General features: G+C 52.1%; 1 protein-coding gene across 3 annotated transcripts in view; it reads left to right on the forward strand.

Moving 5' to 3' along the window:
* The first annotated feature begins 17,564 nt into the window (after positions 1–17,564).
* Positions 17,565–27,718, forward strand: part of LRP5 (LDL receptor related protein 5) — a 110,188-nt gene continuing 100,034 nt past the window's right edge. For 2 of the 3 annotated variants that reach the window (XM_082476428.1, XM_082476429.1), the window contains exon 1: positions 17,566–17,784. In XM_082476428.1, coding sequence (XP_082332554.1) covers positions 17,703–17,784 — 82 coding nt within the window. In that variant the 5' untranslated portion in view covers positions 17,566–17,702. Of the gene's footprint in view, positions 17,785–27,718 lie in introns of all 3 variants that reach the window. The other variant, XM_082476430.1, reaches the window with a different exon arrangement.

Consider the following 27,718-nt stretch of genomic DNA (forward strand, 5'->3'; position numbering starts at 1 on the left):
GTAATGTATTGTTTCGCCTCCATGTGTGTGTGTTTTTTACGTTTTTTTCCCTGTAATTTATTTCTAATCTCATAGTGTTGTGGTTGGAAAAGATGCTTGATATGATTTTAATTTTCTTAAATTCATCAAGGCTTGATTTGTGACCCAAGATATGAACTATCCTGGAAAATGTTCCGTGTGCACTTGAGAAGAAAGTGTAACCTACTGTTTTCAGATGGAATGTCCTATAAATATCAGTTAAATCTATCTGGTCTACTGTGTCATTTAAAGCTTGTGTTTCCTTATTAATTTTCTGTCTGGATGATCTGTCCATTGGTGTAAGTGAGGTGTTAAGGACCCCCACTATGACTGTGTTACTGTCGATTTCCTCTTTTATAGCTGTTAGCGTTTGCCTTATGTATTGAGGTGCTCCTATGTTGGGTGCATATATATTTATAATTTTTATATCTTCTCGGATTGATCCCTTGGTCATTATGTAGTGTCCTTCCTTGTCTCTTGTAACATTCTTTATTTTAAAGTCCATTTTATCTGATATGAGTATTGCTACTCCAGCTTTCTTTTGATTTCCATTTGCATGGAATATTTTTTTCCATCGCCGATCATTGTTATTTTTAAATGAATAAATCATTTAAAGATTTCTTGGTTTTCATTTCTAATGTGGTAAATAGCAACAGATCGAACTCTTATAGAGCTCTTTGGGACCCTCAAACAATTTTGAGTGGAAAGGGGTCCTGAGACCACAATGTTTGGGACCAAGTGCTGGAAAGGCTGCTGTTCCTCAGGGTCTTGCCCTGCTCCCTGGTCCAGTTCACTCCCTCCTCTGACTTCTCTGCATTTATTCCCTCTTCTGTGAGTTTCAAGGGTCTGTTCTGAAAGTCAAAAGCCAAGAATTAACTCTTTTATTTGTCATCCTGCCACCTGAGCTGGAATTAGCATGGATACTTCACAGCCCTTGTACTCTAGTCACCATTCCCAGGACCTGCCCTATAGCCTAGGGGCACATGGACAGCGGTGTGGGAAAGAGAATTCTTCCCTAATTATCTGGGGGGTGTGGGGGGAGAGCATCAGGCTTACTTGTACTTCATAGAGTTCAGAAAACAGTTTTGTAACATCTAATGAGATGGAAAAATGTCCTTGTAATTGAATGCTCTTTAAAAAAAAAAAAAATCAGGCACATTCTCAACCCAAGAACTTTGCCTTGGCTGTACCCACTGTCTGGAATGTTCTTCCCCCAGATGACATCTTGACTTCATCCTCCCTTGCTTCTTTGTCTCCCCTCTCAAGGACATCTTTCCTGACCACCCTATGTTCTCCTGATCCCCCAACCCTGTTCTACATTTCGTTTTTCTGTAGTACTTCTAACATATTACACAGGTATTGATACATTTCTTACTTATTATCTGTCTCCCCTCCCTCTAAGGTATAAGCCCCATGACAGCAGGGGTCTTTGTTGGGTATCCAAAGCACTGGCCTGGCACATAGTAGGTGTTCAATAAATATTTGTGGAGTGAGTAAATGAATGATGAATAAATGCCAGGTTGATAGAAAAGAAGAAACATGCATCCAAATCTTGCGCCCACGGAGCACACAGGAGCTGTAAAGGTATGTACCTTTAACTTCATCTCGGCTCTGGTTTGAACCCTAAACCCTGAGGCTTCATCAGCTTCCAGCCTGATGCCACAGCTATGTAGCCTGGAGTCTAAATAAAGTCTGACCTAGGGTGACTCTCATACCTACCTCTCTATGAAACCATAACTGGAGAGAACTAAAGATGTACGTGCAGGGATGTTAGTGGCAGTATCAGGTCTAACACTGGAAAACTGGAAGATGGCTAAAAGTTACCTAGCATGCTTAAGTAAATTGTAGTATGTCCATCAGAGGCATTATTAAACAGCTATTCAAATAATGCTTTTAAAGAACCATTAATAATATTGGGAAATGCTCAGGACATCGCGTTAAGTGTAAAAAAAGCAAGAGATAAAAATTACATATAAAATGCAATTACTCTGGTATCTCATGAATTTTATGTGAATTTTACGTGCCTGCTTTAAAATATAAAGATCAAAAGTGCAGTTAGAAAAAAGAAGGAAATAATATGTATAAACATTGAAAAAGAAGCAGTTAAATCATCCTTTTTTTTAAAAGCTGGTATGATTAAATAGCTAGAAAGCCCACGATAATAAACCTAAAATTAAACAAAACAAAACAAAACACACCTAGCACCCAGATCTTGGTTTCTAAATATCCTTCTTTGTAAAAGGAACCAGGTTCCTTGGAAAACTGGTTAACTGGTTGATTTTAGTGCTGGGGCAGGGAATAAATATACAAGATAGTCCTGGGGAGCCAGAAAGTAAGGAAGTGCTATTAAAAAAAAAAAAGTGTACCCACAATGAAGTCAAAGGGACATAGGAGCCAACTGAAGTGGTCCCAATGACAAAAGCTGGAGCAACTGAAGTAACAAAATCAATAATGATAGCATACTTTTATAACCCAGAGAATAAAACCAACACCCATGAGTCCATATTGGCATAAATAACTGAAAAAAGTGAATAAATGGGGGAGAATGCTGTTATCTGGTTTCTTTGGCCTACCCCGTTTCCTCCTTCCCACGAATCAGATGTTTCCATTATTTTGTACAGTAATTTATTTCAATTTAACCAAATGTCTACCGTGTTCTTTGCTCACCATTCCCTCTTGTAATTCAGACCTTGTTTCCCACTGAAGGACATTGTCAAGCTGCTTCTCCACTGAGGGCTTATCGGTCAACTCTCTTAGTTTTGTCTGGAAAAATCTTTATTTGGCCCCGTTCTTGAGGACCATTCTCCTGGGTTTAGAATGCTGGGTTGAGATTACTTCCTGCCCCTCGAAGGCCGTTCTCTGCTGTGCACTGTCAGTCTAACGGGCATTTCTTCTTTGGCATTCTGTCATTTTCTTCGGCCGGATTTAGGAGTTTTCTTTTTGTTCTGCTGCTTTCCTGGTATGACAGTTAATTTACTGCCTCCCAGCCCCAAACCCACCCCTCACTGCCTGCTCTGTGGTAATGGGGCCGGCGGGGGCTGGAGGGGCGGCAGCAGAGGGTTGTCACCCTGGGGCTGGGTTTCCAGGGGGAGCTGGGGGCACATCTCAGTGGCCTTCTCCTCCCTCTACCGCGCTCTTCAGCGAGCTCCGGCCTCTGCCCGGGGACCCTCTTGGATGGGCCTCTGTCTCAGCTCTGGGGTGGTGCTGCTCCTTGTATGTACTATTCCAGCATTCTTTACAGTTGTCTTTATCTCTCGCTACCCAATCCCCCAGGACTCCAATCCCCTGCTAAGGTTGATTACTCTTTAGAATAAACTTTCCCTGTCCAGTGACTATGTGATTTCTGTCTCCTGATTGGGACCCTGAATGATACACCTATGACATGTCTGATGTGGATTTCTTTCTTTCTCTCTTCCTTCCTCCCTCCCTCTCTCTTTCTCTCTCCCTTTCTTTCTTTCTTTCTTTCTCTTTCTTTCTTTCTTTCTTTCTTTCTTCCTTCCTTCCTTCCTTCCTCCCTCCCTCTCTCTCTCTCTTCCTCCCTTCCTTCCTTCCTCCCTCCCTCCCTCTCTCTCTCTTTCTCCCTTTCTCCCTTTCTTTCTTTCTTTCATTTTCTTTCTTTCTTTCTTCCTTTCTTCCTTCCTTTCTTTCTTTCTTTCTTTCTTTCTTTCTTTCTTTCTTTCTTTCTTTCTTTCTTCCTTTCTTTCTTTCTTCCATCCTTCCCTCCTTTCTTTCTTTCTTTCTTTCTTTCTTTCTTTCTTTCTTTCTTTCTTTCTTTCTTTCTTTCTTTCTTTCTTTCTTTCTTTCTTTCTTTCTTTCTTTCTTTCTCTCTTTCTTTCTTTCTTTTGAAAATCCTGCTTGGGATTCATTGGGCTTTTTGAATCCAAAGACTTGATAGCTTGCTTTATAACTTCTGTAAAACTTTCAACCATTATGACGTTAAATATTGCCTCTGCCCCCCTCTCTGATTTTTCCTTTTATGACATCGATTTGGGCCATTAGATCTTCTCTCTCCATCTATGTGTAGATCTCCCTAAAAAAACCTTTACTGAGTTATAGTTCACACACCATACAACTCACCCATTTAAAGTGTACCATAGTTTTTGGTACGCTCACAAAGTTGTGCAACCATCACCACAATGAACAGAAAAAGCTAAAAACATTAGAACGTTTTCATCACCCTCCCCCACCCAAAACTCCCATACCCATTAGCAATCACTTTCCATTCTTGCCTCCCCCCAGCTCCTGGTAAGCAGTCATCTACTTCCTGTCGCTATGGATTTGTCTATTCGGGACATTTCAAGTAAATGGAATCATACAATATGTGGTCTTTTGTGCCTGGCTTATTTCACTTAGCATAACGTTTTCAAGATTCATCATGTATTGTTACTTCATTCCTTTTTGTGGGTGAATAATATTCCATTGTATACGTATATCACATTTCGTTTATTCGTTGAGGGACATTTGGATTGTTTCCACCTTTTGGCTATTATGAATAATGCTGTTATGAACATTCAGTGCAAATTTCTGTGTGGATTTACACCTTCGTTTCTCTTGAATAGACTCCTAGGAGTGGAATTGGTGGGTCACATGGTAACTCTACTTTTAACCTTCTGAGAATATTCCAGACTGTTTCCAGAGTGGCTGCACCATTTCACGTTCCCCAGGAACTTGTGAGTCCGTGTCTTTTTTATTTGCTCATCCCTCCGTGCTTCCCTCTGGGTAGTTCTGTCCATCCCTCTCCAGCACACTCTCAGGTCTTGCCTGACGTTTTACCTACGCATTCAGTTTCTGATTTCAATTGTAATTTTTATTTCTGGAATAGTCCTTTTCTGCAAATTTGATGGTTTCTTGCTTCTTTGTCAGACTTTGAATATCCTCTTTCATCTCTTTAAATGTTTGAAGAAGACTTCACACCGACAGTTTGAGAATGCAGTTTTTACAGCCTTGGGGCTGCAGTTCGCTTTTTCTGCTGACTTTCGCTCATGGTGGCTCATTTTCTGCCGGGCTCAGCGAGTTTTATAGCTTTATTACTGGGAACTCTTTGAGGGCTGGGTCTGAGGTGCATTTGTTCCGGAGTTTCCTCTGCTTTGCCAGGCTCTGGAGAGTGAGTCTTGATGTGGCTTCTGGCTCCGACGGGCTGGGACCGTAGCACTGTGTTGAGATGCTCACAGGGACTTTTTTCTTCTTTTTAACTTTTTCTGTTCTACTCAGAGCCAAGGCCAACATGGGACATCTTCTCCCTCCCACCCCCAAGACACCTGGTGGGGGAGATTTTTGTTGCTGTTGTTCACCCACTGGAAATGTCCATTTTCGGAGGTTTCTCAGATTTGGGGGGGTTTCTGATCTGACTTTCCACTTTGCTCAGGGAGGTTCCTGGGAGTGGAGGTGCTGCCAGAACAAGGCTACCTGCAGACTGTCCTGATATATATACACATATTTTCAATGCGAAGCCTGTGCACCGCAACGAAGAGTAGCCCCCGCTAGCCGCCAACTAGAGAAAGCCCACACAAAGCAACGAAGACCCAACGCAAAAATAAAATAAATAAATACATTTATAAAATATATATATATATTTTTTAATGGAGAATTTCAAGTTTCAAATATATATAAACATACAAAGAATAGTATAATGACCCCAACGAACTCATCACACGTTGCTGACAATCATTAACCCATGGCCAGTCTCGAAGCCCACCCACCCTCAGTATGGTTCTGAAGCAAATTCCAGACATCATGCTATTTCATCTGAAAATACTTCAATATGCATTTCCAAACGATAAGAACTCTTTTCAAAACAGAGCCACACTATCTGTAGTCACACCTAAAATTTTAAATAATAATTTCCTAATATCATGAGTGTTCAGTTTTCTGCTGTAATTAGTGTTCAAATGGTCAATTGCCTCAAAACCATGAGACGGCTTTCTTGCTTTCTTATTATTTCTGGCCTTAAGGATACCCCCTACTTTCATGCCAACTCCACCACGCATTAAAAAATGTTTACTTAGTGGGAGTTCCCTGGTGGCCTAGTAGTTAGGACTCTGGGCTTTCACTGCTGTGGCCCGGGTTCGATTCCTGGTCGGGGAACTGAGATCTTGCAAGCCGTGTGGCACAGCCAAAAAAAAAAAACCAAAAACAAAAAAACAAAAAACCCCCACAAAACACAAAAAGCAGTTTAATTAGTATTGCTTCCGGTATTTTTGTGTGTTTTGTACCAAGTGGCATTCTCTGGATATCTAGTCTATTATTTTGCCAGAAACAGAAGTTCCTGCCCATGATTTTGCTTGAGTATGTGCCTAGAAAAAAAAGAGTGGAAGGAAATAGATGAAAATGCTAATAGTAGTTAGATCTCAGCCATGAGATTATATACGATTTTTGGTCTCTTCTTTATCCTTTCCTATGTTTTCAAATTTCTCTTCAATGGCATGAATTGATTTTATAATCAGAATATAAAATATAAAATAAAGTCAATAAACCTAATTAACACCATAAGCACTGCCTCTTAAGCCTGGCTCCACTCTCCCTGTCTTTCAGCCTCACCGACACCAACCTTCCACAAACACAGGGCCGCCTCAGGCCATTTGCACATTCCCTGGACTTTTCCTCAGATTATTGGGGTTGGCAAGAGGCAAGTGGGGGAGAATCCTGACTGCATCCACCCTGCCTGCCAATTGGCTTACCCATAGCTGAGGGTCCTGAGACACTGGGGAGGGTCAGAGCAGGCTGGCAGTGGAAATCTACCTAGAGCTTCTTTTCCCAGGTGGTCCAGCAAACCTGACGGCAACAGGGATCGGGAGGACAGCTGCCAGACTGTCCACAGCAGCTCCCACCTTGGTGGAGGGCATTTGGGAAGAAGTTAACACCCCCTGACCCTGCACAGGTGACTGGGGTAGCATTAGTTTGCACAGGTTCATGCAGGACGTGGAGGGCAGAGCCCCGGGTGCAGATTACAACTCCTTAGCTCCGAGGCTGACACAGGCTGTGGCCCCAGGCCAGGTACTCAGCCTCTCTGAGCCTCAGTTTCCTTGTGGGGTTGATAACAGAGTATTCCTGCAGGTGGTGCTGGCATGGATGTGTGGATGTGTAAGGCCTGCGTGTGAAAGTCACCGGCAGACCTGGAAGGAGGACCTACCAGATGTTATGAAGCTCAAGCTTCGGTGCCCAGGCCCCCTCCTCCAGGCACCTGCCGAGAAGCTCAGCCTGGGAGCCCTCTGTGCCCCGGTAGCAACATTTTCTATCTGCAGCCTGGTTTTCTTAATCCCCAGCACAGCCGAGCCAGGCAGCTACTCTTATCCCCACTGGCACAGACTAGGAAACTGGGGTGCCCAGGGGTTCCACAACTTGCCCAAGGGCATGAGGTGGGGATTCGAACCTGTCCCCCGATCCGGGGGCCGCATTCTCTCCTTTTGTCTTGACAGCATCAGGTAGAGACAGCCAGTGCCATCTCTTCTCTGGCGAGGTCCTCTTCTCCACGCCCCTCCCTTTTGACAAGCGCTTTCTTCTCTGATTCCCGGAGCGCCTGGAGAGCCTGGCAGGGCAGGATGCTGCTGTCCCCTCGTGGCCACAGGGATCACTGCAGGCAGGCCTGAATCAGGAGCGCCGGGAGCAGGGACGTGCCTGAGCCGCCCTGGTTCTCGAGGGCCTGAGCCTTCTCTCCGCTCCCCCCACTCCCCCGACCCCCAAGGCCTGTTGGGGAAGAGAAATAACAAGTCTGCAGCTCCACCGCTTGCTCACTGAGGGATCCCAGTCAAGTCACCCAACCTGCCCCGGCCTCAGTTTTCCCCTCTGTAGAATGGGCATAAGTGAGATCTTCCCTCTACAGTTAGGAGGATTTCATGAGCAGGCAGGGGCTCCTGGAGGACCTAGAACACCGGACTGGGGAGGACTCGCCGGCAGCCTCCAGCCCAGAGGGCGCAGCGGGAAGCCCGCGGGCGGTGTGCCCCGTCAGTGCAGGGAGGAAACAGTCTTGGTGCAGAGTCTGCAGCCGTTTGTTGACTGGGAGGTGGGGCTGCTCATCAAAGGCGCCGCGCGCCCTGCCCGCTGCTGCGCGCTGTGATCTTTGGTCGGATGTGTGGTTCTGGCCTGGGAGGGGCGCTGGCAGGAGACACGTCCCCCACTGTCGTGCACCCCAAGCATCGGCTCTCAGCCTCGCCTGCTGCACCTGGTGGGCGTGCCGAGGGGCAGGGTCTGCCTGGCCGCCTTGTGAGGGCTTGTGTCCTTGCGGCCCACCGCCCCCGCACGGGTATCTTCAGGCTCAAAGCCAGGCCCAGCTATTCTGGGGAGTCTATGCAGCCGGAGGAGACCCACCCACTCTCACCAGAGCCTGGGGTTGCCGCAGCTTCTCACCGGAGCCTGGGGGCTGCCGCAGCTTCTAAGACCCCAGCAGGGAGAAGGAGGGGCCTTCGTGTGACTAGCGGGGACCCAAGACACCCCCAGGCGCCCTCCTCCACCGCCTCCAGGCAAAGCCTCCTGTGTGTGCGCGTGTGGCATGCGGGGGCGGGGGGCGCTCCCATGACTCCCCTCTAGAATCTGGAATCTAGAATCTGGAATCACAGCTTCTGGGGATGGTGAGATCCGCACCTCCCCACCCCCGCCCATCTGAGCTCCAGGAATGTTCCTGCACAAAGTTCCACTTGTGCAGAGCTCCCATTTGGGAGCTCTGCCGTCTGGGTCCTCGGCCCTGCAGCCTGCCTGCCTTCCCATCCCCTCCCCCTTCGGCCCCCACAAGCCAGCTGCTCGCGGCCCCAGTGCTGCGGGTCACTGTTCCACGCCACACCTGCCTCCCACGGAGAGTACCCGGCCCCTCCACGGCTGCCTGTTCAAGCCGACCCTTTGTGAAGGCTCAGCTCACCTCGTTCACCCCTCCTCCGCCCGCCATTGGCTAGGAGGGACCTCATACCCCTGGGGCTCTGTAACAGTTACTCTCTCCCCTCCTCCCCTCCGTCCCCATGTGACCACCCCCAACTCATCCAGGGAAAGGTGACCCTAAGAGACCCAGGGGCCAGGAGGACTGTGGCCAGCCCAGAGGAACTGTGCGCACGGCCTGGGGGAGGGAACAGAGGCCAGCGGGAAAGGGGGGCTCCAATCCTGGAACCCGGCAGGAGGAGCCACAGGGCACTGGGGAGCCATAGAGGATTCCTGTGAAGGGAGGGCCACTGTCAGGTGGGCGTTTGAGGGCCATGATGTGGGCTGCACTGAGGGACAGGTTACAGTGGGGAGAGCCCAGGGGGCCCAAAGCTACCCTGGAGATGGAGCAAAGTGGCCCCTGGAGGGCCATGCCTGAAGCAGGGGAGTGTGTGTGTGTGTGTGTGTGTGTGTGTGTGTGTGTGTGTAGGAGGCACAGAGGCTGCGAGAGCGAAAGAGCTGCTGAGGCCGAGGCGGGAGGTGACTCAGGGCAGCAAGGGAGGGAGGCTGGGGGTGGCAGTGGTGGAGGAGGCACAGAATCTAGACTCAAGATGCAGCAGGGATGGCCTTTGCAGCTGGCGATGGGAAGGTCATCGCAGGGGCAGGACTGCCCGAGCAGGTGCTGAGGCCAGGCAGCAAGGGTAGATGGTGGGCCGGAGGGGCTTGGCGGCTGCGGGGACAGAGAGGAAAGAACGACAGGGAATGGCGAGATTTTGTCGTACTTTTTTCAGAAGGGAGACTCTTGCTCAGGTTTACAAGCTGAGCCGCTGGAGCCAGAAGAGGGGGCGTGAGCTGGCCTGTGGCCAGGCCGGAGAGGGTCCCTGCAGGGGGGGCCAGGACCTGGGGAAGGGGAGGTGGTCGGTGCAAAGGGGGTGTTAGCCTGGCGGGAGGAGGGCCCGGGGCAGAGCCGGTGGCTGGGTCTCAGTTCCAGCCTGGCCACTTCCCGGCTGCCTGACCTGGGGCGGGTGGCGCGCCAGTGTGGAGCTGTTGGTATCTCTCTCGAGGGGTGGCGTTAGGATGGGACTTTCTGCCCCCATTTCGTCTGATATTGAAGGTCTGAACCAGAGCAGTAAGTAGCATCTTGCCTGGGGCTCCCAGCTTTAGGGGGCCCCACCCCACCCCTCCAGCCTGTCCATCCTCCACAGGGGACACGCTCCCTGGCGCTCACCACCCCGCACCTCGGCCCAGGCACCTGGGCCTGGAAGTCGCTGCCCAAACGGCACAGGGTCCAAGTCCAGGCTGTGTGGGCGCCCCCCCCCCACACGTCCTCCCACTGCGGACCTCGCCTGGGGCTGCGTCTCCGTCACCTTGTTCTAACCCAGAGGGGTCCAAAAAGTTCTGCGTGGCACTACCTTCCTGGTGTTATGACTGTGTATTCGTCCAGCCAGAGGGAAAGAACACTCTTTATTCCACGGTCTGTGGGCTGCTTTTATCACTTTTTTTTTTTTTTACGGTGACCACCCATCATTTTATTACCTAGGTTCAAGATTGGTTAAGGTTTTGCCACATTTGCCAAAAACATAAATATCAAGAGTGTGTCACGGACAGTATGATGTGTCTCCAATAAATAGTTTGGAAGAGCTCTCCTCAGAACGCTCTCGTATGCGAACAGAAGAATTTTGTCACATCTAAAAAAAACCCACTCATGATTCTTAATATCATCAGAGTTATTTTTTCAAGCAGGGTATGTTCCATGAGGATCTCCCTTTTGTCTCTTTTTATCCAGAAAAATCCCTCCACCTTTTTTTTTTTTTTATCATGGCATTGATGTATTGAGAATGATTTATCATTTTAAGTGGCAGGCACAGTGCCGGGCCTGCCTTGTACTTTGGCCCTCCACGTGCTTGGGGTGAGGGTCCTGCGGAGGAGAGCCTGATTCCTCCAGCCCGAGGGCGACTGAGTCGCTCCTGTTTGCCTCGACCTTCCCAGCGTTAGGTCTGAAAGTTCTGTGTTCTGCGAACCCCTCAGTTCTGGGCAAACCCAGATGGTTGATCACCCTAATTAGTCTACTGCCCACCTTGAGAGTAGAAAAGAGTCCCCTTCATCCCGAGACTGGCAAGAGGGGCTTCGAGGAACCAGGTGAACATATGTCCCCTGGAGCTGTGGTCCGGGTGGGGGACAACGCATGGGTCTGCTGCTTGCTCCATGCCTGACACATTAAAGGCCAAGGTCAGTGCCGTAGCTGCCTTGCCAGCCGTGGAACTGGACAGGTAGCCATGTTTCCAGGACGACTGGTCAAAGGTCTTATGTCCTGGGGGTCAGGCACCACCTGAGAAATATCTAAGGTCCCACAAAGAGTCTCAAAGAGAAAGATCAACATTCGGAATCCCCCAAACCTACAGGGTCCCGGTCCCCTCTGGCCCTCCCTCCATCCCCAGCCCCAGCCTGGAGGACGAGAGGGAGGCCGAGCTGGCCCTCCCCCACGGTGGCTCCCCTGCCTGCAGCCCAGTTGAGCTGGAGGAGGGGAGAAGCTGTCACTTTGAATAAACTCTCGTTTTCATCATTAAACCAGAGCTGGAACGGCAGCTCCTGAGCTGACACCACCTGTCTGGCCCAGGTGTCCATCCAGGTGCAGGGAAAGGTCTTCCTGCCTTGCCCCGTGGAGTCCTGCGTGCTCAACTAAGTGAATGTGGTACACCTGGCCCTCAATAAGAGCCAGGTGTTTGCAAGTCACCATGTAATTCCAAATAGCTCCTCAAGGTCAAGGATGACGGGCCGCCCACTAGGTCCAGTGGACACGTGTCCATGCCCATCCCACTCGTCTGGCAGCACCACACGTGGCCCTTCCCCTCCACTCACTGTCTTCCCTGGCTCCTGGGAGCCGCTCTCTTCTGGTCTTCCTCACCTCTGAGCTTGGGGGGCCCCAAACGCTCAGCCCTTGAATCTCTTTCTTCATAACCGTTCCTCCGGGACCATGGCCTTAAATGCTGAAGATTCCCACGTTTCTAAGCCCAGCCCAGCCCTCTTCCCTAAACCCCGGTCCCTGCCCATGCTACTCCTCCACTGGGAAGTCTACTAGAATCTCAGCTAGACAGGTTCAAGGTGGGACTCCACACCCTTCCATTCACCAACGCTTTCGTCTCAGTGAATGGCAGCCCCTCAGCCGGCCTCCTTGGTCCCTCTCCTGCCCCTTCAGTCTCTTTCCCACACAGGAGCAGAGAGTCTATAACATGGAAATCAAGTCCCACGATCCCTTTGCTCCTGGCCCTCTGATGGGCCCCCAGCTCACTCAGAGGGGGCAGCTCCCAAGACCCCGCAGAGCTGGCCAGCTGCTCTCTGACCTTGGCTGTCCCTGCTTCAGCCCCTCTGGCCCCTCACTGTGCCTCAGGGCCTTTGCACGGGACTTCCCTTCTTCCGGATCTCTGCACAAATGTCACCTTCCTCGTGAAGTCTTCCTCAGCCCTTGCCCCTCTTGCCCTGCTTTACTTTCTCTAGAACAGCTATCACCCCGCTAGAGCAGGAGTGGGCAAACGCTTCTATAAAGGGCTGGTGGGTAGATACTTCAGGCTCCACAGGCCACACAGCCTCTGTTGTGACCACTTGCCTTTGCCGTTATCATATAAAATAAGTTGGAGATGATACCCTGGACAAGCCCTTACCTCTCTGACCTCAGTTTCCTTCCCTAAAAAATGGGTTTGTGAAGATTAAGGACTATGTTAGATTCCTGTGGCTGCCATGACAAACCACCACCAACTGGATGGCTTAAAACAGCAGAAATGTCCTCTCTCACCATCTGGAGGCCAGAAGTCTGAAATCAAGGTGTCAGCAGGGCCAAGCTCCCTCCAAAGGCTCTGGGGGAGGACCCTTCCTCACCTCTTCCAGCTTCTGGGGGCTCCAGGCATTCCTTGGCTTGTGGCTGCATCCCTCTGTTCTCTACTTCCATCTTTGCATGGCCCTCTCCTCTTCTTCTGTTATAAGACAATGTCATTGGATTTAGGGTCCACCTGGATAATCCAGGATGACCTCCTCCTCCTTTTTTTTTTTTTGGCCACGCCACACTGCACGTGGGATCTTAGTTGCCCAACCAGGGATCAAACCCATGCTCCCTGTCGTGGAAGTGCAGAATCCTGACCACTGGGCCGCCAGGGAATTCCCTGACCTCCTCCTCTTAAGATCCTTACTTATACCTGCGAAGACCCTTTTCGCAAATCAGTTAACATTCATAGGTTCCCAGGACTAGGATGTGGAAATATCTCTTTGGGGGCCACTATTCAACCTACTACAGGTGACTTTAAAGTGTTTAAAAAGGAAAATGAAACTTGAATGTCGACTATTCCATCTGCAGTGAAAATAAAACCGCTAAGTGGACCAGACGCTCCTGTGACTGGTCAGGGCATTCTCCCCAGGAGGTGAGTTACAGGCAAGCCAGATCCTTGGGAGGGCTGAAGCTCCGGGCTACAGAAACCAAGGGACGGATGACAACTACTGGGGGGGAGAAGAGCAAGCAGGGGGGCGCTTACACGGAGGGGTGCCTAGTGCAACCATCCCCATGCCCTGTTGTGGGCCCATGTGAATCACAATTCACACTAATGCAGGGCTTTAAAGTATAAAGAATACTTCTGCAAGTCTTCTCCTATTTGAGGTTCACATCAGCAGAGAGATAAGAAGTTGGGCCAATATCATCATTCCTTCCTTTTTTTTTTTTTTTGGCCTTGCCACGTGGCTTTGCGGGATCTTAGTTCCCTGACAAGGGGTTGAACCCAGGCCCTGGGCAGTGAAAGCCCGGAGTCCTAACCACTGGACCACCAGGGAATTCCGTATCATTCCCATTTTATGAATGAGGAAACTGAGGCTCACAGATATGAAGTTCACCTGTGTCCTTCACACCCCAGCTGTCTCCGTAGAAACCATGGATGCTACCCACTAAGCCTTTGCACTGCCCACCACCGCACACCAATGGCAGCCCTTCCTTGCCTGCTCCTGGTGCCAGATGCTGGGCTCTGGTGCCACTGCAGGAAGAGGCCTGTGGGGATCTGAAGGATGGCCAGTCAGTGGACATTCCCACTGCGCGCCTCCACTGAGCTGCCCTCGGGAGGATGCCTGAGGCTCAGAGAGCCCGGAAATGCTGGAGCTCAGGGCGCACCTCTGACCACAGCGGCCAGGACTGCCAGGCGGGAGGGCTCGCGTGCCCAGAATAACTCACCAGAGTCAGCATGTTCCAGCTTGGGAGGGAAACCAAAGAGGAACTTTTCCCCAAGTGTCATGGGGCTGAGACGTCAACCTCTGATGGGACCTAAATGGACCCCAATTGAGCCCCTATCCCCAGAAACGATTAGATCCGACAGGTGCTGAGCCCCCCCCTTGCTTCATTGTGATGGAACTCACATCTGAGCAATGAACTGAGTGAGAGTGAACACTTCCAAATGCAAGGCCTAAGAAAAGTTTGGTAGCATGATGATCTGTGACAGGCAGCCTTCTGGGGAAGTGGAAGCTTAGCACGTTCTCCGGTTGCTTCTTACATTAGTGAAGAGTCTAAAAATTACTGCCCTTGTGAGGTTAGAATTCTGCAGAATCAAATAGTGATTCAATCTCATTGTTCTTTGCAAACAGCTTTTCTCAAAGCTCTGATCAGAGTCAGGCAACTTGGGCTATCGCTCTGATGCCTTGAGACCCGGGGCACAGTCCTTTCCCTCTCAGGGCATCTCTGGTGGCCCCTGCACAGCTGACCTCCCACAGGAAACCCCGGGGCACCCCAGGAGATGCTGCCAGAGCTGCCATTCCCTGACTTAAATGACCTCTTCCGTATTTACTGAATTCTCCCATTCTGAGACTCAAGCTTTCTATCTCCCTCTTTGAGAATAAAGAATCCCATGTAATAACTGTACATGGAAAATAACCTTGAAAAATTGCAAAAAAGTAAAATATTTTTAAAAGATTAAAAAAAATGTAAATCCAAGGGTAGTTACTTCTTTCTGAAATTAACTGGGTTGTAATAGAACTAGTGACTATGTACAATAAAAATGTTCAAAAATTGAAAAAAAAAGAATCTCAATGTCTGTCAGTTTATATTCTTGGTTCACTTTCCTTTTAATTATTTGCATAACTGAGCACAGGGTCTTCATCTTCTCCATATCCTTTCTCAGATTTAGAACCTTGACTTGAACTTTGTACCAGCTGTTGTAATAAATGTCCCCTAGCAGAGCCCCTATGGTGGGCCACCCTGGGCCCCCTTCCCCTCATCCCCACAGCCAGTGCCCTTAGCGAGTCCCATTAGCCCTTCCTAAAGCATCCTGAATCCAGTGCCTTCTTGCCATTCACGATCCCCGCACCGCTGCCCATCCAAGCTGCCATCTCTCCTGGGTGCTACCATGGTACCCACCTGCTGACCAGTCCCCAGCATCCTCTCTTCCCTCCTGACAGTCCTGTCCCCACTCAGAAGCCAGAGTGCTCCTTTCATAAATATAAATCGGGACTTTCCAGTTCATTCGGTCATTCAACAAGCACTTATTGAGCACCTACTATGTGCCAGGCCCTGGTATAGGCTTGGGGGACACACGTGCAACAAAACAAGTGAAAGTTTGTTCTTGTGGAAGGAAGAAAGATAGGTAAACACTAGTATGTCAGATGTTGGTCAGTGCAAAGGAGAAAAGTGAAGCAGAGAAATGGAGCCGGAAGTGCTGGCAAGGATGGGCAGTGGAGGGGGTGTGGTTTGCAATCTCCAAAGCGGGTCAGGGAAGGTCTGGCTGAGGAGCTGAAGACGTAATGGAGTAAACCATGTGGGTAACTGTGGTAAAAGAGTTCCAGCACAGAGACCAGCAAGTGCAAAGGCCCTGGGGCAGGAGTGTGTGCTGTGTGCATAAGGACCAGCAAGAAGGCCACTGTGGCCAGAGCCGGGTGAGGGAGAGGAAGAAGAGTGCATAAGGAGGTTGGGGAGACAAAGGGAGAGATGTAGCCAGATCAGGCCCTGTAGGTGCCATAACGCCTTTTGGCTTATATTCTAACTGGTATGGGAGCCATAGCAGGTTCATGAGCAGAGTAGGGATGTGAGCTGACTTGTTTTGACAGACTCACTCTGGCTGCTGTGAGTTTAGGTTGAAGGGGGTCAAAGCTGGAAGTGGGAGACCCACTGGGGTGAGATGTGACCCAAACCGGGGTGGTGATATTGGAGGTATAAGAAGTGTTAAGAGTCTGCCACTATTTTGAAAGTAGAGCCAATGGGATGTGCAGCTGTGGTTGGGCATAGGGTGTGAGAAAGGAATCAGAAAGGATTTTGCTGCATAAACCTCTAAATGGCTTCCCATTGACTTGGGATAAATTCTTGACTCCTTTTCCAGGTCTGATACGCACCAGCCCCAGCTGGCTTCTCCTACTGCTCTATCTGGCCGTGCCACTCCTTGGTGGTAGCTCACATGTCCCTACCCCCCTAAGTCAGAATTTCCCCAGACATTGCAGCCCAACACGCTTCATTTTTTGGGGCCTTCCTCGGTCTGTTAATGGTGTTTTGGTTTGTTTGTTTTGGTTTTAAACTTATCTATCTTCTTGTTTTTGTTTGTCTCCTTCCCTACAATATAAACCCTATGGGACAGAGACATTCTGCCTGACCACTTGCTTTGTAAAGTTGTCACAAACACGTGAAGAATGCCTGCATCCATGTAGTACCGGCTTGTTCATGTGAGTTGCCTATAGTTGTCTCAGCACCTGCAAGGTAAGCATTGTTCTCACTGTTTTGTAAGGGAGGAAAGTCTGCCCAGAGAGGTTATATTTGGACCTACCCAAGGGCACACCTAGTTCTAGGAAGCCGCAGAACCAGAGTTTGAACTTGGGCCTATGGGTTCCAGAGCTTGTGCTGCCCCTTCCCAGGCCTTCCCGTGCCCTGAGGGTTCAGTGGCTGAGCTTGATGCTCAGGTGGGCACGGCGGGGGGCGGGGGGGGAATGGGTCGGGGGTGGCCGGGCTCAGTGCCTGCTTGTTGAACGATCAAAGGTGAGGTCTGCCACCCTAGAGACCGCCTACAAGCATATTTGGAAGAACAGCGTGTCTACCGCTCGGTCTTCGAGTACCATAATTAACGTCTAGGGTACACATTTAGTTTAAAAATAAAACCTCAACCCCCCACCCCGCCCCGCCCCACTTCCCAGCCCGTGCAGCCCCCACCTGACTCTCCATCACCCGCCTCTGTCCCTGCCCTGCACCGACTCGCGGTCGCCCTCCTGTGCCCTCCCCAGTGAGAACAGGTGTCGCGGGGCCGCCCCCGGCGGGACGCTGCCGGGGTGGCTGCGGTCGCGGGAAAGCGCGCGCACCTGGCTCGGGGCCCCTGGCTTCCAGCCCAGAAACTGCCTCACCGTGTGCTCTCGGGCAACCCCCTTCGCACGCCCCGCCCCCGTGCCTCAGTTTCCCCAACGGTCAAGCCCCGTCCCGGCAGCTCTACAGGTAACACACCTGCTTCCGGGACTTGATCGGCCCCCGAGCCCCGCGGGGTGCAAACCCGGCGCCCGACCCCGCGCCCCCGCGGAGCCCCGGCGGCCGGCCCCAGGGGGCCGGGGCCCCGGGCAGAGCCGCGGGGACCTCGCGCGGCGGCCGCCTCGCCGCTGGCCGGCTCCGGGGGGCGCCCGCTGGAGGGCGCGGCCGGCGCGTGGGGCGCGGGAGGGCGGCAGCGGCGGCGGCGGCGGGGGGCGGAGACGCGGCGCGGCTTCCGCTCCCGCGCCTCCTGCCTCCTCCCCCGTCGTCCTGGTCCGCGGCGCCCGAGGGGGGAGGCGGCAGGCGCCCGGAGCCGCGCGAGGAGCCGCGGCCGCCGCGCCATGGAGCCCGAGTGAGCGCGGCGCGGGCCCGTCCGGCTCCGGACAACATGGAGGCGGCGCCGCCCCGGCCTCCGCCGCCGCCGCTGCTGCTGCTGCTCGCGCTCTGCTGCAGCCTGGCCCCCGCCGCGGGTAGGTGGGCGCGGGCCGGAGGGACAATGGCCCGGGCGCCCGGGCGGCTCGGCCGCCCCGCGGCCAAGTGCGCGGCGCCGCCTCGGAAGCGACTTTGGAAGTTGGGGGCGAGTTGGGGCGCGCGCCGCGGGTTCTCGCCGCCCCCCCGCCGCGCCCGCCGCCCGGGGGCTGCGCGCGGGCCCTTTGTCTCGCCCGCCCGAGCCCCTCCCGGGGAAGCCGGGTCCCGTCCCGCGTCCCGGGCCGGCGAGGAGGGCGCGCGGGCGTCGTCGACCCCGCCAGGTGCGGCGCGGGCGGGTCCTCACCTGCCCGGCCCCCGGGGCGCGCTCCGAAGTGCGCCCGCCCGAAGCCCGCCGGCCGAGGCCGTGCGGGGACCGGGGGGACCCCGGCCCGCGGGCAGACACGGAGCGGGGACTTTCGGCCCGGAGGCAGGCCTTGCCGCCCAGTGTCGGGAACTCCTTCCCGACCCTGTTTCCGATGGCCGCGCGGCCGGCCTGCGAGCTCCGGGAACTGATTTAAATTGCAGAGAAAGTTCTGAACCGGGCGCCGGGCGGCCTGGCCTGTGGCGCTACCCCTTTCATCTGCGTTGCTGTCGGTTTCCAAACGGACTGACACCTGCCAGGTGCCCGGACGACCCGTCTGGCCGCTGGGGCCCCAAACAGTGACACCCGGCCGGTGTCCACCCCGGGGGCCGGCTGCGTGGGGCCGCCTCGGGGTGACGTGGTCGCAGCGCGCGGCGTGGGGCCTCAGCTAGACACCCACCCTTTGGGAGATCGGGGACTGGAGACCTTTCTCTCCAACTTTTGGTGTGTCCCAAGGGGTGGAGTTGAGGTCAGGAGGACTAAGGAAACGAAGTGCCTTGTGAAAAGCTACACATGTTCTTTTAATTTGGAGATTGCCATGTGGTTTTTGAAGCAAGCCTCTCGCTACTTAAATCATTCTCTTCCGACGTGAGTGTTCTGTTTTTCTGGAGTGTGGCTGGCCAAGTGGACACGGCACTGCGAGTCCGGTGCTCTCCAGGCTGCTGTTCTGCCGGTGGCAGTCGCGGGTGGGTGGGGGGCGGCTCGGGTCCCTTTGTCTGGGCCTCTTTAAGACAAACAGCTGTCTCCCTGAATATTTCCAGTGTGGACACTGCAAGGAGGTGTCCTGGCCTGGCTCTGTGGTCACATTCCCAGCGCTGCGGCCCCCCTCCATTGGGGTTTGGGGGGCGGAGAGGGGGTAGTTTCCTCAAGTCCTCTTGCCTCCCAGCCCAAGCCCGGAGACTCTTGGCGGTTTCACCCCAAATTTGCCTGTCTCAGGAGCGTGTTTACATTCTTGGCCCTGTCTGATACTAGCAAAACAAGGTGACGACAAAACAATGACAGTATCTGGGTAGTTCAGGCCAACGCTTCTCCTTCTCTTTCCGGAAATGCCTGGATCACGGAGGCAAAAGGGTTTTTTTGGGGAAGATGTTTGTTTTAAAGGTGGGGTTTCTCAGCCGGCTGCGTTGCTTTTCACTGTGTTGCAGTTTTGGATTTCCTGGACCTTTGGGGTGATGTTGCTGGACTCGAGTGCCTGTCCTGCGGTTCGAGCCCCCAAGGAGAAGGAATCACATCTGTGGAGTTCAGTTGTGTAGGAGGCAAAAATAGACTCGATTATTTTAACATTAGAAAGCATGTCAACGCGAGGTTTTTAGAGCACCGGCTAATGTGGTAATCTGGTCCCAAAATGGGACGAAAAGGAGGGATCTTTCTTCAGAGCTCTTTTGACTGTTCTTGACATGTCATGTCCCTGATTTCTGTGTTAGATTTATGCCACAGTCCGGAGTGGAGCCAGTAAGTTGGTAGCCAATTATTTTCCCTGATTGCTTCCTGTTGCAATTTGAAGCGGTGAGCCCACGGAAATGCCTTTGTTCTAGTGGTCCCCGTGCTGGGAATGGCCTGCCCCAGCCCCACGGCCCAGGCCTCTCCCTTTTAGCCCCACAGAACTTGCTCCAGGACTGCCCCCTGGGTGGTTACTGCAGATGCTCACTGCCTGGCCCACGGGGAGGGCCCGGCAGGTGGGTATTGAGTTAACTAATTGCTGCGGAGAGTCCGCTGAGAGTTCCCCTAAAGGACCCTCTGCTTCCCAAAGCAGGGCCCACGTGCCTTGAACCCTCCCGTTCAGTTCCAAGAATTTACCCAGTGCACCCACATGATCCAGCATTTGCTGTGGAGATCCCGTCGTGTTTGGCACCCGTTTAATTTCAGCTGCACTGTGTCACCGCTCAGGCATTTAGCAGAATTTGCACACGGGATGGGGGTGTGTGCAGGTAGGTGAGGACTCAGCGTGGCTTCCTACCCTGCAGCTTGGGCTTGCCAGGGCTGAGGGCGGGGGCTTTGGGGTCAGACCACTTGGGTCTAGAGGCTCAGTACCTGTTTGACTTCGGACAACTTACTTAGCTTCTTTGTATTCTGTGTCCTCACCTGGTCCCCTCAACCCCCAGCCAGCATGGTCCGGAACGTTAAATGCTGCCTGGGAAACCCTTAGCACCATTCCTGGCCCGGGTGAGGGACCGGTGGTGGCAGAGCTGCAGTGCCTGTTGTGTAATGGGGTCCTTGATCTTTCTGCCTGGAAGATCTAGAAGCTATTATCACACAGTCCGGATTTTTCTTCTGTGTGGGACCTTGGACCTCTAGCCCGCTGTCTGACTTGTTTATCGCTGCAACACTGGGTGAGGGTTCTTGTGGTGGTTAACAGTGTGGGCAGAGCCTTGCTTGTGGGGGGAGCTTGGGCAGCTGACTCCACCTTTGTGTACCTTAGTTTTCTCTTCTGTAAAATGGGTATAACAATACTTCCTCCCAATAGTTCAGTGAGTTGACGCGTGCCTGTATCATGTCTTATTATTGTTGCTGCTACTCTTGGTGCCTGGTGAAGCCCTGGGGAGAGAATGGGACAGAATGGCAGAGGAGGCCCGGGCCTTTGCTGTCGGGGTGTCCGGTTGACAGGAAGGCAAACAGAAGCTGACTGTGCGGCTCTGGGAGAGGTGGGCTCAGTCCCAGAGCCCTGTCCTCAAGAACCGGCGGGTCTCTGCTGAAAGAGGCTGGATCGCGCTGCAGAGTCTGGATATGGTCCAGAAAGCGATGGAAGCTTCCAGAGACTTTAGTTGGAGGAGGAGGATAGGAAACGCAGGGGAAAGGTGTTGAATTGATCTTTTTTTTTTTTTTTTTACATTGAGGTGAAAATCACGTAACATAAAATAAACCATTTTAAAGTATACCATTCAGTGGCACTTAGTACATTCACAGCGCTGTGCATGTACCCCTTCTATCAAGATACAAAATATTTCCATCACCCCAGAATAAAACCCTGTACCCATTAAACCATAACTTCAACAACTTCCCATCCGCCGACCCCACGAATTGGGGTCTCTATGGAATCGCGTGTTCTGGACACTTCGTATACAGGGAATCATAGGCTGTGCTGCCTTTTGCATCTGGCTTCTTATTTAGTGGGATGCTTTCGAGGTGCGTCCATGCTGTAGCACGTGTCAGCGCTCTGCTCCTTTCACGGCTGAACAGCCTTCCGTCATGTGGAGAGAGCACGTTTGCTCATCCGTCCACCTGCTGATGGGTTGACCTTGCTTGAATACTCCTCCCAGTGGGCACGGGCTGGGAGCCGGTTGTCCTTGAGGGGTTTGGACAGCGGAGGCTGTTTAAAGCTGGGCCGGGGACGTGAGCAAATTAGCTTCAGAGCCGGGAGAGCCGGGCCAGGGGACAAGCTAAGGGCCCAGGGCTGGCCTCTGGCAGGGGAGGGGTGCTGGGAGGTGGACTTAGTGCCACGTTCATTATTACAGAAGCCCTGGGAGGAACTGGACATCTGCGGTTTAGCAGGCCTCTGGGATGGTCACTTACCACGCTCTCAGAATGGGGAGGCTCTGACGGGAGCAGGGGGCCGCGTGCAGCCCCTTCCCCTGTGGGCCTGGGACACATTTGTGCAGGAAGCAGTGACCTCTCTGCTCTGCGGGCGTCCTGGTGACAGTGTGGGTCCAAGCGCTGCTGACAGCTGCGGGCGGCAGAGGCACAAAGAGCCGGCCCCCTGGGCCCACCCGCCCCGCCGCTGCGGGCTGCTCTCTGCTTTCTCTTCAGCTCGGGAAGTGGTGGTCTGCTAGCTCTTGGCCTCAGTTTCCTCATCCACAAAATGGGGACGATGGCGTGTGCCTTGCAGGGTGCTGGCTGGGGTTCAGTGAGGAGGAAGCTGAGGCGGGCCATTGTGGGAAGGACGTGGTGGCAGGGGCAGTCGTGCCCGAGGCGGCCGTTTCCTTTTAAAAGAGTCCGAGGGTCAGAGTCCCAGAAACCGTCTTCCAGTGGGGGGCTGGAAGGAGGGGAGAGGTGTCGTGGGCGTGTTGACCTCAGGCTCCAGCAGTGGTGGCAGCTGCCTGGGGCTGGAACCTCAGGGTCTGATCGTATCTGTGCCCAGGGTCACATGTCCGCTGTCCTCTGTCCCCCTGACTCAGGATCTCTCTTGCCCAGGACCCTGGAAAGTTGTCCTGGTGACGTCGCCTGTGAGCCCTTTTGCAGGGCTGGGAGATAACTGTGCTTTCTGGGTATTTTCTTATTTGCTTTCTTGGTTGGTATTTGATTCAATGTAGATTTTTTCGGTGCTTTCAGTTTGCCTGCATGTAGTTTTTCTAGTGGTTAAACTGAAGCCAGGAGGTGCCTCATCTGCCACCCCCGGGCCCCACTGCCCTTCCTCTGCTGGGCCTGGGCCGTGTGGCTTCCCCGAAGGCCCAGCGGCTCCACCCTTACCCCTCCGGGACCCTGCACGCTCAGGTCTGGAGTGTGGCCTCCTGAGGCTGTGGCAGCCCCCAGCTCTGCCATCCCGGCCTGCTTTTTTCCCACCCTTAAGTATACAATTTAAGGGCGGCATTAATTACAGTCACAATGTTGTGCGACCGTCACCACCACGTGTTTCCAAAAAAAGTTTTTATCACCCCAAACAGAAACTGTATCCATTAAGCAGTCACTCCCCATTTCTCACTCTACCCCCAGCCCCTGGTAACCTCTATTCTACTCTTCTGTGTCTGTGAATTTGCCTTTTCTAGGTATCTCATATTTGTGGAATCACATGATGTTTATCCTTTTGTGTGTGGCTTATTTTAATACTTTGTTTATCCATTCGCCTGTTGATGGACACTTGGGTCGTTTCCACCTTTGGCTGTTGTGAATAATGCCACTGTGAACACGGGTGTGCAAGAATCTCTGTGAGTCCCTGCTTTCACTTTCGGGGGATATACCCAGAAAAGTGAAATTGCTGGATCACGTGGCCATCCTGTATTTAATTTTTGAGGAACGTGAAACTGTCTTCCAGAGCAGCGGCACCATTTTACATCCCCATCAGTGACACCCGAGGGTTCCAGTTTCTCCCCATCCTGGCCAGCCCTGGTTACGTTCCCTCTTTTTGGCCCTCACCATCCTAGTAGGTGTGAAGTGGTACCACACGGTGGTTTTGACGGGCGGTTTCCTGGTGGCTTATGATGTTGAGCATCTTCACACGTGCTTGTTGGCCACTTTCTTTTACAAATATGTATATTTTAAAATGCAAGACCTACATGAATACATATAACCAGCTTAAACACTTAACTGCATGGTACCTCTTTCTGGGAAGACCAGTGTCCTGGTCAGAGATGACCACACCTTCAACACATAGTTTAGTGTGTTATTTTTGTTTTGAACGTGTACTCATATTTTTTACATAGATCCTATCATTCTGTAGCCTCTCTTTTTCACTTGCTAATGTATCACAAACATTTTCTGTATCTTTATTTTTAGATTTTCGTTCCTTTTTAAAAACTAAGTAGTATTTTGTAGTACGGGCACACTGTATTTCATGGCTTTTACCCGGTTGCGGAGCACTTAAGTTTTTCCAGGCTTTATTGCTATTACAGGGCATGACACAGTGAATAACATTGCATATGCACCTGTGCATGTGCGTACACAAGCATTTTTGTAGGATGCCTTCCTTGTCAAAGAGTATGTCCATTTATACAATATTTTTTTAAATGAGTTAAGATCATGTGTTCTTTTATTTATTTGTTTGTTTGTTTTTTGGCTGCGTTGGGTCTTCACTGCTGCGCGTGGGCTTTCTCTAGTTGCGGCGAGTGGGGCCTACTCTTCGTTGTGGCGCGTGGGCTTCTCATTGCGGTGGCTTCTCTTGTTGCGGAGCACGGGCTCTAGGCGCATGGGCTTCAGTAGTTGTGGCACGCGGGCTCTAGAGCGCAGGCTCAGTAGTTGTGGTGCACGGGCTTAGTTGCTCCGCAGCATGTGGGATCTTCCCGGACCAGGGCTCAAACCCGTGTCCCCTGCGTTGGCAGGCAGATTCTTAATCACTGCGCCACCAGGGAAGTCCCATTTATACAATTTTAAAGATGCTGACAAATTCCTCCAAAAAGGCTACACCAATTTATACCCTACCAGGCATCTCTGAGGGTACATGCTTTTCCTTCTCCTTTCGGTGCTGGGAATCACCAGATTCTATTTTAAAAATCAATTTGGTTAAAAATTATAACACATTTTGGGTGCACTTCCCTTCATTACTGGCTTATGTGCAAATTGCCTACTCTTATCCTTGGCCCATTTTCCTGTTGAGTTGCTTACCTTTTTCTTATTGATTTGTAGGAACTTTTTATTTGGTGTGGACGTTAATTCTTTATTATATTTGTTCCAGATTTTTCTTCTGATCTGTAGCTAGTCCTTCATCCTTGTTTTTGGTGGTTTATTATGGCAAAGACATTAGAAAGTTTCATGTAACAAAACTCAGTCTTTTCTCTTATGGGTTCTGGGTTCTATGCCTTGTTTCTCTACCCCGACACTATAAATACATCTTCCTTTATTTTCTTCCAAGACTGTTATTGTTTTGTTGTTTTATATTCAGACATTATTCTGGTTTTTGGTGGGGAGGGGGAATATGGTATGAGGTAGGGATCTGAACTGTCCCCCCAGTAAGTGGTTAGGGAGTTGATGGCGTGGCCTATCCTATCCTCATTCATTTAAAATGGCACTCTTTCACTTGCAGTGTCCGCAGGTGCTTGGCTCCTTATTCTGGAAACTTTTGTCCTGCTCTCTTGACCTGTGGCTGTCTTTCTGTGCCAGCCTGCTGCTGTTTTAATTTCCATAGCATCATAGTATATTTTGAGATCGACTGTGCAATTACCCCTTCATTGCTCTTTTCAAAAAATTGTGTTGACTCTTCTTGTGCATTTATTCTTTTGGGATAAACTTCAGCGTCAGCCTATGAGGTTCTATCCTTTGATCCGGGGACAGTAAATGGTGACATTCAACAGGTGTCGGAGGGCTGGACTTTACAAGTGGCCTCTGACCAAGCAGGCTGGTCTCTGGCTGTGGAAGGAAATCCACCTGTGGCCGCAACGGAGCTGGTCTTCACGTTTTTGGTTCCTCTTAGCACGTGGCGTGCTTCAGAGGCGGTGTGTACGCTGGATTGCCTGGGATTCTCCTGCTGCCTGGCTCACGGCAGCGTCTGCTCAGGAAACAGGCTCTAGTGCAACTAATCCCAGCGCTCGCCCGGAGGCGAATATGATTACCGCGTGAATGACTGCTCCCCTCCCCTCGTTCATTCCAGAACAAAATGTGAGCAACCGTAATTTCTTCCCTGGGCTGTACCCTCTATTAACCCAGATGGGGAGGTGGTACCTGCCTAGGTAGGTCCCCAAAACTCTCAGGAAATTGCTCAATGGGCATTGAAGGCCACCTGAGTGCGTGGCCCCGGCCTGGACACTTGAGCCCCGGGGGCCTGGGTGCTTTCCAGAGTTGCCGCGTGCGGACAGCTGCCACCTGGGACTCCGCCCTGGAAGGAGCAGGCGTTGTCCACGATGGGAGCTGAGGGGATGTCCTCCCCGCAAGCTGGTTGCAGGTCAAGGTGTGTTCTCCGGCTGGCCTTTGTGGGGGAGGCCATTTCTCTGAACTTTCCCCAGAGTGAGCTTGGTTCCCCAAAGGAGACTGAATGCGGGGAACCGGGGTGCGACAGGAGCCCGCCTTGGCCCCGCTGGATTCCTCTTTACTCAGGCTGGAAGCGGGGAGCACTTTGATGACTGCCCTTCCTCTGCTGTCCAGATTCAGGCCTGTCTCCGTTCCCTCCCGCACCCAGACCCCTGGGCTCTGAGGCTTCCCCCCGGGGCCTCCACAGTACCCCATGGAGGACTAGATTCCAGGTGGAGGATTACATCAGCTTCTAGTTGGTCTCTGCTTTCTAGAACCTTCTCCTTGCCCGTTTAGCTTTCACTCCGGCCAGATTAATTTTTCGAAAACTAGTTTCATCATATCCTTCCCTTTCTAAGAAAAACTACACTGGTTTCGTGGTGTCCAGAGTTGGAACTTTTTGGCCCAGTATTCCATGCTGCCACTGAGGATGTGCCTCTGTTCTCCGGGGTGAGCACTTTTCCAGGCAGATCCATCTCCTCGGAGTCCAGAACCTTTCATGGTCCACCCATCCTGAGAGGGCCTGGGGGACAGATCATCTTCATCATCGTCCTTCTGCCTCTGGCCTGGTGTCTGGTGTGCAGTGGACACTCAGCGTAGCTGCCCAGAGGATTCCCGAGGCCTTGTCTGTCCAGGGAGCGGATCTTTCCCATCCTTACTTCCCCTGGCCCCTAAATCTACAGCGTTGCGAGCTCCCGTGTGCATCCCAAACTCCAGCCTGGCTTTGTTTCCCAGATTGTGAAACAGCTGTCCTGCTACATGACAAGAGGCTTCTGGGGCCAAGTGTGGGACCCCCCTCCCCCCTCTAGAGCCCATATTTCCGGGGTCTGGATTCTAAGATGGCCTGCAACAAATAAAGCTGGCCTTTATTTTACTTCGGGAAACCCAGTGCATCCTAAACGCACTGGACCGCGATGTCCTGGGTCCACGTAATACCTCCCCACCTTCCACAGCCCGGACTGAGATGTCACAGTGGGGCCTGGCGACTGCATCCTTCACCCGTCATTTTTATCATCTTTCAAAAAACTGTAGAACGTTTTCAGTCATGCAAAAAAAGTAGAAATAGTGGTACAAGAATTTTTATGCTAAAAAAGAAGGTTTCTGTGCTTTTGAGTTACAACTACAGAGTAGGTAGCTGAGTGAGGATATTGTTAATGAGCTTTCAGGAGTTTAAGCATTAAGAGGGCATTGCCCTGGGACTTCCCTGGCGGTCCAGTGGTTAAGACTCTGTGCTTCCACTGCATGGGGGCACGGTTTCGATCCCTGGTCGGGGAACTAAGATCCTGCAAGCCGCGCAGCGCATCCAAAAAAATATTTTTTTTACGAGAACATTGCCCCTTCAGGGTCACGCCCTTGAGCATCTGAAGCTTGTTCCAGTCGCGTTGTCACTGCCCGGGTCTCTGCATGAGCTTGCTCAGCCCTGGTTGACTCCCGGGGCCCGTGCTGTATCGTGGGAGAGCGGCTCCCGAGCCCGGCCGCCGGGGGCCTCCCGCTGCTGCCCTGTCTTTCAAGAGGCTCATTACGCCGGCCGTGGCCACCGCAGCCTGGGTCCTTGCCTGGTCCCTGCCGCAGCTCTTAGGCTGCCCAGAACCCACGAACTGCTGACCGCTTGCTCCGGGTGCCGCCGGGGGGGTGGTCTGTGCTGGCAGAGTTCTCTGCAAGTGGAGTGTCAGCTCACAGATGCTGGCTGTCTAGCTCTGCCGGGCCGGGGCTGGGGGGCGGTCCAGGGGACCCGTGCGTGCGCCCCTGCCCGGAGAGCGTGGTCCTGGTCACCATGGTGCAGGCGGTGATCTGCCCTCGAGGCAGCCGGCCCCGCACCTCCTTTCAGAAGGCACTTGAGCAGTGAACGGTTCAAGATGTACAGAGGATTGCTCAGAGCCAAAGAGCGGTTCCCATGCTTTTGGCTACCAGGTCTAGCTTTTTAAAAATTTCCCCTTTACTTTGAAAGAGTTTATCCTTCCAAGGAAAGTACATTTGTTAAGTAG

Source organism: Balaenoptera physalus (assembly GCF_965194825.1).
Source record: "Balaenoptera physalus genome assembly, chromosome: 10".
NCBI lineage: Eukaryota > Metazoa > Chordata > Mammalia > Artiodactyla > Balaenopteridae > Balaenoptera > Balaenoptera physalus.